The following is a 12,618-nucleotide window of genomic DNA, read 5'->3' as shown; positions in this document are numbered from 1 at the left end:
AAAGGCGAATTCAAACAGTCAGTCCTAAAAACTTGTACGAAAGGTACAAAAAATACCCTATTGGGTAATGTTTACTGAGCCCACCCCTGGAGCCTGGACAAAGCAAAGTGTCTGCAAACACCAGGGCCATATAGAGCTGCTTAGAGTAGTAAAAATAGTCTCATTGGGCCATGTTGTAGAATCACCATTTGTAAAATGAAGGGTAGGGACCAGATGTAATGCCAGTTAGATGGAAGGCATGTTTTAGACAATTAGTCCATATTTTAGATTTATTACACACCCATCAGCAGGCATAGCATTATGAAGTTATAACATTATGACAGGTTAAGTGAATGACACTGATTATCTTTTCATCATGCCACCTGTTAGTGTGTGGGATTTATTAGGCAGCAAGTGAACATTTTGTCCTCAAAGTTGTGTGAGTTTGGAATGAAGGCTGGTTTGTGTGGTCCGATCCAACAGATGAGCTCCTGTAGCTCAAATTGCTGTTAATGCTCGACGGGTCAGAACTGTTTTGGCAGCAAAAGGGGACCAACATAATATTAGACAGGTGGTCATAATGTTATACCTGATTGGTGGACATAAGGTTATGCCTGATCGGTGTATATTTGATTATTTGTAATCAATTATTAAAGGAAACAAAACAGCCAATTCAGTACTAAGTGCAGTAAAATGATTGGGACCCACAATGAGAAGTTTAGTTCTTTAACACAGTCAGCTGATTCTTTGAACCTTCACCAGCACTGAGACAAGGACGGAGGATTAGTATGAGTAATATCTTTTTGGCACCATAAAAAACGCTAAAGTTCCCTCAGTGCAAGGTTGTTGTTTTGCTCCAGCTCAATTTAACCCTAATATATTCACATGCTGTGTATACACAATTGCATAGGATAACTAGTACGATCATTCCCTTGACATCAATTAAAAGAGGTGATTAGAGAAGTTTGCTTGATCGCAGGCAACCCAACCTAGCTTATTTCTCTTACACCAAACAGTCTGGGAACATGACAAATTTTTTCAGCATCATGGCTGGTTTGATTGATCAGAAACACTTTCTCATCAAAATGTATAGAGTTTCAGATATAAAGGTAAAATTCAGGAACTTCTATTTGTGTTTAATTTGATCCTTTTAAGACTGGTACCCACCTGTGGTTCCTGAAGTGAAGATATAAAGTGTGGCAGCTTTGATAGATTTGGTCGATCTGAGTTCAGGAGGTATTGGTTCACATGACGCCTGCTCTATCTTGTCCAACAGGCAATGTACCCCTGGATAGGAGACTCCCTGCTTCATTGCCCACACTGAGATGTTGTCCTCCTGGAGATTAGGCAGGACATCTTCCAAGGTGCCCAAAAGGTCTATAATATAGCAAGCACATATATAATATAACAAGTACACACACACACACACACACACACACACACACACACACACACACACACACACACACACACACACACACACACACACACACACACACACACAAATACTGTAATTTTGCAAAGTAAGTTATGCATTGGTATTAAGCAGTATACAGAAATAATACAGTTGCCTGACAATTTCTTCAATAAGGTCTGAGATTCTAATATTAATATTATATCATAAATAATGTATAAAAAGAAGGACTGTTCAAGTCAAACTGGGAAAACTGGGAATAAACTTTTGAGTTTATTAAATAAAAGAACACATTATAAGGAGTGGAAACTGCATTTATTTTGTGAAATACACCCCTGCAACATTTATACACTTATCCATGCATTTATCTAAAACCTGGAAAGTTTTAGCACAGCAAGATGTTTCAGTACATCTGAACCATCCTAGCACAGCCTGCTTCACTTTATTATCAGGGAACCACCATGACCGGGATCAACACAGATGGACGTACGGCCATCTTTAAAACTTTTACACCATCAACATGTCTAACTGTGGCTGAGCGTTTTATCAACGTATTGTGCTTGAAGGCATCTGTGGATATCGGTTTAACGTCCTTGTTTACAAAATTAGAATTATTTCATCACCACACGCCGCTCCATGCACACACTAACACTGTTGTTTGCCCTCTTGATAAACGGTCTCTGGACAGGACCGTGACATGTGCTCCGCCTATCACTTATAGAACACACTAGTTACCCTTCGACACGCTGGCATCCATTTTTATACCTGTAACATTAAAAGTCCCGGCTTGACTTGAACGTCTCTTGTATGTGACATATATACACCAGTGTAAAAGTAGACATAGTAGAAGTGGATGCATATAAAGTAAAAAAATTAACTATATTAATAGGTAATTCATTAGAATTTATGCCAACCATATATATGATTATTTATTGTAGTTCATTGTACTGTTTATTTCATGTGTTGCCAAGTCTCCATTTCTCTCGGCTCTTGAGGTTGCTATTTCCAGGCACACTACCTTCTATACACAACTCTTTTAAACTTGTTAGTCATTCAAATCTTATTATTATAAGTGGTGTGATACACTGCTAAAAGGCTACATTTGTTTGGGAAATAAAGACCTTTTCACCTTAAATGTCTTCCAAAAGTCGAACGAGTTTGAGAATTAGTTAGAATGAACTGCCTCATGCTATGGATCAGCTGTTGCAAACTTGAGATGGACTTTAATAGGAAACATGTCAAGCACATCACATATGATACTGTTGCCAAACTAGGAGCCAAAGTCAGGAGACATGTATCATGTAGAGACACTCCAGGGGTCGTAGCTGATGTGCTGAGTTCTGACCCTGGGATATGTGAAAAACTATTTCACTGTGCTTTAAGTTATATGTAACAAATAAAGGAATGATCTTCCACTTCTAATTCTTTTTCTTTCTCAAAATATGTTTTGATTAGAAAATAAAGTAAAACCCAGAGTTTAACTGAGTGTAAGCAGAGAGTGTTTACACTGTGTCCTTATTTCTAATGTTATTTTGCATACTGTCTGTGAAATCCTTTATATAGTCAAAAGTTTGTGCACATCTGACCATAAAATTGGTATAGTTAGTCCCCATTTGATTTTATAATAACCTTGTTGAAATATGTACTTATTCAGCTACAAGAGTGTTAATAAACTCAGGTACTGTTGTAGGTTAGGAGGCCTGGGGTGCAGTCAGTTTTCCAGTTAATCAATAAGGTATTCAATCAAGTTTGGGTCAGAACTCTATAGCAGGCCACTCAAGATCTTCTACTTTAACCCATTCATAACTCATTCATTTTTATTTATTTTATATATCTGTATTATATATATATATATATATATATATATATATATATATATATATATATATATATATATATATATATATATATAAATAAAAAATAGCACTTTTTACAATAGGCATTGTCCCAAAGCAGCTTTAAAGAGTTAAAGGGATTGCTAGGTATAATTTATTTAATGTTTACACAACAAAAAGGACACTTATTTCTCTTACCCTGTTTCCCCTCTACTCTCCTTCTACTCTCCTCTCTCTCTCTCTCTCTCTCTCTCTCTCTCTCTCTCTCTCTCTCTCTCTCTCTCTCTCTCTCTTTCTGTTGAGTTAAACATGCATTGGATCTTTCTTATTCATCCTGACTCCTCTACGGCCTTGGTGAAAAACCGCCTAAAGATCCATAAAGTTACTGAGCAACTCAACTACTATGAGAATGGATTTGGACTGTAATTATTATAAACAGTCTATTACATTGGCTCAGGACTGCAATTTGCATGAACAGTTCTGCATGTAAGTGCCTTCAAGGAACAGTACACCTCAACAATGATGTAACTATCATTAATAGACATTCCGCTATGGTTTATAGTTAAAACTGCAGCTGTGTGCTCCGTAATACTGTAATGTCACACTGTGCAGTGTCTTCTCTGTTGACATGACAGGAGATGACGTGGTGTCAAATACGGTTGTGCTTGTATTAAATGAAATACGAGGTGGTATCAAAACGTTTCGAGACTAATATTGCTAACTGGAGCTATTCTGACCATGTGCGTTAGCAAGTCTGCGATTTCATGATGGAGTTGGAGTTAGAACAAAGAGAAAATGTGAAATTCTGGATGAATCTGGGCAAAAAGTAAGACAATGAGAGATCAGGAAAACCTTTAACAAGGTCAACCCCCCAAAATGTCGAAAGCATTCAGCAACTTGTGCATGATGATCGTCGGAGACAAATCTCACTTCCGTACCCACCGTACTCAACAGATTCAGCTCATGCGGACTTTACACTCAAACAAGCGTGAATCACAGAAGGTGCGTGACATGCTTTGATAAGAAGCCTTCTGGGACATATTCCAGAAGTGGTAAGAATGCTGGGAGCGCTGTTTTGCTGTGCAAAGGGGACTGTCTTGAAGGTGATGATGTGCAAACGTAGATAAATAAAGTACTTTCTTGTAAACAGACCTGGTCTCAAAACGTTTTTATTACCACGTAAGCTAATTTGATACAAATAATCAGGCAGGACCCCGCAGTGACGTAACAAGATTTGTCAGAAAGAAAATGAAAAAGAAAAAACATTCAGTAGGAGAAAAAGCGATGGGCGGAGCCTGCTCGCGAGTTGTTACGTAATAAAATCCCTCCGGCTTGTTTTGATGTCACTTACCCGCTCCGACCACTAGTAGTTTTGCTCCACATGAGTTGAAACAGTGTAGCAGGGACCTGGATTTGATGTTCGTGTTGAGAAAAGCCACCGCGCAGCCCAGCTTGCTCAGCCCGAACCACACGCAGAGGAAGTCGGGCTCGTTGCTCATGAGCAGCGCCACGGTGTCGCCCCGCATCACGGCTCCGTGCCTCCGCAGCGCGCGCGCCACCCGGTTACTCCGCTCCTCGATCTCCCGGTACGTGTAGGTACAGCCTTCAAAGATCAAGAAGGGTTTGTCAGGGATCCGCTGCGCCTGCTCCACGAAGCGGTCCATCACGGTCACGATTTTCTTCTTCTTGTAGATCTCCAGGCGAACTCCATAACGGATAAGTTTCAACAAGAAGAAGAAGTCTTTCCAGAAGTATGGAAAACAGAGGCGCTGCACGACGTGCGCCGAGAAGATCCCTGCGAGCGCAGCGGTCACCCATGTCACCCAGAGCAGCATGGTGAACACCAGAACCCTTTATCTTCAGCACTTTCAGATCCCCAACAGCACGCGTGTTTTCCAAACCATCCGATCAGGCTCTTGTATTTATGAAAGACATTGTACGTCACGTGACCTCGGTTGTACAACCGACTGTATACATATGGGCGTATCGTTCAGTGGGGTGTGTTTTCGTTTCCAGTTGATCAGTCTTGTTGCCTGGAGGGTTGCCAGATTGCGTTGGCTTTTTTTCGAGCCTTCACAGAAATCCCTAACAAAATTAATTCCAGTTACACAGCACTGATGTCACTAGACCGTGTATGTTGTATCGACTTGGGGTGTAACGATACACGTATTTGTACCGAACTTTTTTTAGATACATTGGCTTTCGGTTTGGTGCACATGTGTACCGAATGCAATCCTTTTTACACACAGTAAAAATCCCTCAGGAACATTTAAGTGGTGGATCACAAGTTTGTTTAGAGTCTTGTGTAGTGTCACTGTTTTTTGTTTGTTTGTTTGTTTTATTATTATTATTATTATTATTATTATTATTATTATTATTATTATTATTATTATTATTATTATTATTATTATACTGAAAACATACACCAGAGGTATAGAAAAGAAACTGCTGGAGTTAATGTATAAAACACACACACACACACACACACACACACACACACACACACACACACACACACACACACACACTGTATATACACATCTGTATTACCCCAAATAATAAGCTATTAATTTAAAATGATCCATTAATTTAGTTTTGTTAAATCAATATGTTTCGTGTCAATTTAATCGATTACTCGATTTAATCAATATAATAAAATTGTTTTGCATTAATTTGATTTATTCTATTTTATTTTTATTAAATATTATTTTATTTATTATTTTATCTATTTATTATTTATTTATTTTATTTATTTTATTTAAAATTGTTAAAAAATGGAAACTGTTCATGTTCACAAATGTTAATATTAAACAGCGTAAAAAAAAATAAAAAAAAACCGACAAGCAATTTTATGTTTTGCGTTTCTTCGCACTAACTGCATGATATTCATATATCATGATCAAAATAAGGATTTTTTTATTTATACACATCAGTAGCATTGCCTTGTCCCTAGTTTAATCCTGACCATGGAGACAAGTATTTTGTTGTTCATAATGTGTTGTTTTTGTGAATTTCCCCTGGGGTTTCTTGTTTCCTCACACTGTCTGAAAACTACATTTACATTTACATTTACATTTGCGGCATTTAGCAGACGCTCTTATCCAGAACGACGTACAAAAGTGCTTTAAATCTCTATTAATGAATAAATCTACACTGGTACGCAAGATTACAAACTTAATATAAATATAACTCGAATTCTACAAACTTGGAAAGTGCTAATTTAAGTATTTCAGGAAGATGGAGGTCTTCAGTCGTCGCTTGAAGATAATCAGGGACTCTGCTGTACGGACATCTAGGGGAAGTTCATTCCACCACCTCGGTGCCAGAACAGAGAAGAGCCTTGAAGTGTACTTACCTCTCATTCTGAGAGAAGGTGGTACCAGTCGAGCAGTGCTGGAGGATCTCAGACAGCGTGGTGCAGTGCGAGATGTGATAAGGTCACTGAGGTAAGATGGTGCTGGTCCATTTTTGGCCTTGTAGGCAAGCATCCGTGTTTTGAATCTAATACGTGCAGCTACTGGAAGCCAGTGAAGGGAGCGCAGCAGTGGGGTGGTGTCAGAGAACTTGGGCAGATTGAACACAAGTCGTGCAGCTGCGTTTTGGATCATTTGCAGTGGACGAATAGCGTTCAGGGGAAGACCTGCCAGCAGAAAGTTGCAATAGTCAAGTCTTGAAATGACAAGAGACTGAACAAGCACCTGGGCAGCCTGTATGGACAGAAATAGTCGAATCCTTCGGATGTTATAGAGAAGAAATCGACAAGAACGAGCAACATTAGCGACATGTGGGAAAAAAGACAGTTCATTGTCCATAGTTACCCCAAGGTTACGAGCAGTGGCTGAAGGGGAGAGCAGAGAGTCTAGTCTGGCTAGCCTAAATTTGCCCACAGCTGGTAAAGCAATAGACTGTTGTCCCATCTTGTGATTAGTTTAACCTATGAACTCCAGGTCCACCTTTACCTTAACGATTAATGAAAATAACTTGGATGCATGAAAGAATGAATTACTGTGCCTTCTTAGAGAGAAGGTGGTGGTAGCTCAATGTTTGGAAGTCCAGGGTTTGAGCTCCAGCACTGCCAAGCTGCCACTTTTGGGCTCTTGAGCAAGGTTCTTAACCCTCTTTGCTCCACGGGCACCATATCATAGCTGACCCTGCTTGCTGACCCCTGCCTCTAAATAAGCTGCAATATGCAGAAAAGAAAATTCACTGTGCTATAATGTATATGCAACAAATTAAAACACATCTGATTAGTAAGTAATAAAGCCTGAATTTGCATAAGAATGTGTCCAAATATTAAAATAATAGACTAATGAGAGATAAATTGCATCATACATAAAGATGGAGTGCAATGGATAAGATTTTGGTCTGATCAGAAGGTCATGTTTTCGAATCCCAGCATAATCATGCTGCTACTGCTGGGCCCTTGAGCAAGGTTTTTAACCCTCTACATCTCAGCTCAGCTGTATAACTGGGAAAACTGCCATAAATGTAAATAAATCTTTTTTAGAAATGTCCTGTTTTGTTTAGTTAAAAATTTGTATTTTCTTTGTATTTTTAAGAAGAAACTCATATTCAAATGTTATCAATTGTACTTGATGTCAGATTGTATTTTTTTTTCAACAACTTTTCATAAACCTATACTTTTTTTTAACTAAGCTTCTCATGTATTATTTATAAATATGTAAAATATTAAAGTTCTGCAAAGAAAATGTATTTAAAAAATCCGCATCACCAGTAATGAATTCAGTGCAACCTAAATATACTGGAATAAAATAAATTGTGAAAGCTAATTAGTCCTCTAATCAAAGACATTAACAAGTAATAATATTTATATAACTAAATTCTTGTACGGTCTGCAAATCTTTTTTGTTTTGACGGTATTAATCTGGGCTAATTGTTCAGTCAGAAAAGTTTCTAAACATTGTACCACATCTCCATCTAGTGGCCAAGTTGAGCATCTTACGTCCCTGGGCTTTACACAGATTTCGAAAGGAATAATAAGGATTTCACGTTATTCTTTAACCGAGTGATCCTTTGCCATAGAACTGAAACGTGAGGCTACACTCCATTTCAGGAGCAAAAATGTTTTTTTTTTTTTGTGTGTGTGATTACAAAACAACAAAGGGCTAGTCTTCAATAGATTTAATTTGTGGTCTTTTAAAATAAGAAAAATAGCAAGACCATTCATGTTTTATAACAACATGCACTGAACTATAATATGCACATTTACTATAACATGCACATGCAGGACACGATAACATGCCCATGCACTATAACATGCATTATAATATAATTCCACATGCTCTATAACAGGGGTCACCAACCTATTTGAAACTGAGAGCTACTTCTTTGGTACCGATTAATGTGAAGAACTACGAGTTTGATACACACTTCAGAAATAACAAATTTGCTCAATTTACCTTTAATTATATGTTATTATTAAAAATTAATGATATTCATCTATGTGAAGACACTGATCATGTTAAATATTTCTCACAATAATTATTAACAATGATTTAACAAAGTAGGAAAGCGATAGATGCAGCTCACTGGTAAGTGGCGCTATGGTGAGCTATTTGTAGAAAAGGCCCGCACCATGTTGGTGACCCCTGCTCTATAACATGCACAATACTACAACTGCTAATGCATTATATCAGGGGTGTCCAATCTTATAAACAAAGAGCTGGTGTGTGTGCAGGTTTTCAAGATTGGACACCCCTGCACTATAACACCACATGCTCTATAACATGCAGTACACTATAACACCACATGCTCTATAACATGCAGTACACTATAACACCATATGCTCTATAACATGCAGTACACTATAACACCACATGCTCTATAACATGCAGTACACTATAACACCGCATACTCTATAACATGCAGTACACTATAACACCGCATGCTCTATAACATGCAGTACACTATAACACCGCATGCTCTATAACATGCAGTACACTATAACACCGCATGCTCTATAACATGCAGTACACTATAACACCGCATGCTCTATAACATGCAGTACACTATAACACCGCATGCTCTATAACATGCAGTACACTATAACACCGCATGCTCTATAACATGCAGTACACTATAACACCGCATGCTCTATAACATGCAGTACACTATAACACCGCATGCTCTATAACATGCAGTACACTATAACACCGCATGCTCTATAACATGCAGTACACTATAACACCGCATGCTCTATAACATGCAGTACACTATAACACCGCATGCTCTATAACATGCAGTACACTATAACACCGCATGCTCTATAACATGCAGTACACTATAACACCGCATGCTCTATAACATGCAGTACACTATAACACCGCATGCTCTATAACATGCAGTACACTATAACACCGCATGCTCTATAACATGCAGTACACTATAACACCGCATGCTCTATAACATGCAGTACACTATAACACCGCATGCTCTATAACATGCAGTACACTATAACACCGCATGCTCTATAACATGCAGTACACTATAACACCGCATGCTCTATAACATGCAGTACACTATAACACCGCATGCTCTATAACATGCAGTACACTATAACACCGCATGCTCTATAACATGCAGTACACTATAACACCGCATGCTCTATAACATGCAGTACACTATAACACCGCATGCTCTATAACATGCAGTACACTATAACACTACATGCACATGCACTTTAACACCACATGCTCTATAACATGCACATGCACTGCACTATAACACCACATGCACTATAACATGTAGTATACTATAACACTGCATACATTATAACATACACTTTCAATACAGTGTAAAGCCACATGCACTATAACATACACTACACAATAAAATGCATTTACACTATAACATGAACTGCATTATCACACCACATGCTCTATAAAATGCATATGCACTGTGAGCTACTGTAGCTCACATTGCTGAAAGAATTAATGCTGTTAATGCTCCGTTTTGGACAGTTTTGGCAACAAAGGTGGACCAGCACAATATTAGGCAGATGGTCATAATGTTATTAGTGATTAGTGGCCAAAATGTATGCCTGACCGGTGTTATATATATATATATATACAGTACAGACCAAAAGTTTGGACACACCTTCTCATTCAAAGAGTTTTCTTTATTTTCATGACTATGAAAATTGTAGAGTCACACTGAAGGCATCAAGGGCTATTTGACCAAGAAGGAGAGTGATGGGGTGCTGCGCCAGATGACCTGGCCTCCACAGTCACCGGACCTGAACCCAATCGAGATGGTTTAGGGGTGAGCTGGACCGCAGAGTGAAGGCAAAAGGGCCAACAAGTGCCAAGCATCTCTCGGGGAACTCCTTCAAGACTGTTGGAAGACCATTTCAGGTGACTACCTCTTGAAGCTCATCAAGAGAATGCCAAGAGTGTGCAAAGCAGTAATCAAAGCAAAAGGTGGCTACTTTGAAGAACCTAGAATATGACATTTTTCAGTTGTTTCACACTTTTTTGTTATGTATATAATTCCATATATAATTCTACATGTTTAAATTCATAGTTTTGATGACTTCAGTGTGAATCTACAATTATCATAGTCATGAAAATAAAGAAAACTCTTTGAATGAGAAGGTGTGTCCAAAATTTTGGTCTGTATTATATATATATATATATATATATATATATATATATATATATATATATATATATATATATATATATATATATATATATATATATATATATATATATATATATATGTATATATATATATATATATATATATACTGTTTAGAAGGAATTATGCTATTATATGCTTTTGTTTTCTACAATTAGAACAGTTCAGATGTTTTGTATAAACATTTTCTATAATAGAATTAGAACCATACATATTTTAAATATATATATATATATATATATATATATATATATATATATATATATATATATATATATATATATATATATATATATATATATATATACACACCAATCATGCATAACAAAAATTAAATTTGATATTCAAAAATAAAATAACAATTCTATTAAATTGAACATAGACGATTTGAAAATATATATAAAAAAAAAACTATTGAAAAATTAAAAACAGCTTCATGTATTTTATCCAATGAAATCTATTGTACTAGAAATACAATTCTAAAGTTTCTTAAGTTTTTATTGTACTATAAATTTAATGAACTAGAAAACTTTGAAAATAAAACTGCATTAGTTAAGCAGATTGTAGAGTAACAGTGGTTATTTGTTTGTTTGTTTGTTTATTTATTTGTAAATATATAGATAATAATAATATACATAATAAATGAGGGAACCATGGTTAGTTTAATTTATACAATACACTTTGGTATAATGTAAAATTAACTTTTAGCTTATGACCTACAATTAAGTTTGATTTCTAGCCCTTTATAGGAAACAGTTTGGGCACCTCTTATATAACCAAATTGTGTGTAAAATACATTACTTTTCTGTAATAAAAATAAATCGATTCCATGAGCCAAAGGGTTTAAAGCTGTTTTAATTTGAATACAAAAAGTATTTGAGAATCCATGTATCATACACGAGTATGATGCGTGCACCAGGACAGGGGTATCGCCTTATCACACATCTCTGTTACGCCTGACAGGCCTGTGGAGCGCTTTAAGATAAGCAGTACACAAAAATGCTGGGTCATTATCCTTTTTTATCACTTATTCTGGGGCAAATAACAAAGAAATCAGCATGCTGGTTTTGGGATAAAAACCTAAAAGGAGAACAGATATAGTGCACTTTTAGGGGGCTTTTCCATTTTTCCTGTAAATGAATGGTTACTGGAAAAAAAGGAGAACATTTTCGTTTGACTTTATTTATCATTTAGTTAAAATTTTTGTCCAAATGATACTTTAGTATGATTGACATTATGTAGGTGGATATGCATGATTTAATTATGATAAATTATACAAAAAAAACAAACTTTTAGCAGTAGGTAATGCAATTTATTTTTGTAAGAATATTGTGGAATGGAATAGAGGGTGAGTTGTTATTATTATTATTATTATTATTATTATTATTATTATTATTATTATAGGGAGGTAGCAGCTCAGTATTTGGAAGGTCAGGGGTTTGAGTCCCTAGATCATTTATCATCACCTTTTCCAAATGATACTGTATTATGATTAACATTATGTAGGTGTATTTTGGATTCTATGCATGATATAACTATTATAGATGATTAAAAACACCCTTTAGCTATAGTTATTTGTCTGGAAAGATGAAATATTGTATTCAATTGTATTTTTATTGTACTACAAATATTTTGCAGGCCCAGGTTCACTGTTGACAGAATGCAGACTAGGCAAAGTAAATTTTTGAGTTGACAGGTCAGAAGTTGCAGCAAGTCACTGCAAAACTGAAC

The 12,618-nt window shown here is 36.5% G+C and overlaps 1 protein-coding gene across 1 annotated transcript in view; it reads right to left on the bottom strand.

Moving 5' to 3' along the window:
* Window positions 1-5,944, bottom strand: part of slc27a6 (solute carrier family 27 member 6) — a 31,621-nt gene extending 25,677 nt beyond the window's left edge. Inside the window, exons 1-2 of the mRNA XM_083568121.1 lie at window positions 4,580-5,944; window positions 1,147-1,356 (exon numbers count right to left, since the gene is read on the bottom strand). Coding sequence (XP_083424247.1) covers window positions 1,147-1,356; window positions 4,580-5,063 — 694 coding nt within the window. The 5' untranslated portion in view covers window positions 5,064-5,944. The remainder of the gene's footprint in view (window positions 1-1,146; window positions 1,357-4,579) is intronic.
* Window positions 5,945-12,618: the final 6,674 nt, after the last annotated feature.

This window comes from Silurus aristotelis, assembly GCF_946808225.1.
Source record: "Silurus aristotelis genome assembly, chromosome: 18".
Taxonomy (NCBI): domain Eukaryota; kingdom Metazoa; phylum Chordata; class Actinopteri; order Siluriformes; family Siluridae; genus Silurus; species Silurus aristotelis.
Note: the sequence above shows the minus strand (reverse complement) of the source record. Positions and strands in the feature narration are given on the sequence as shown.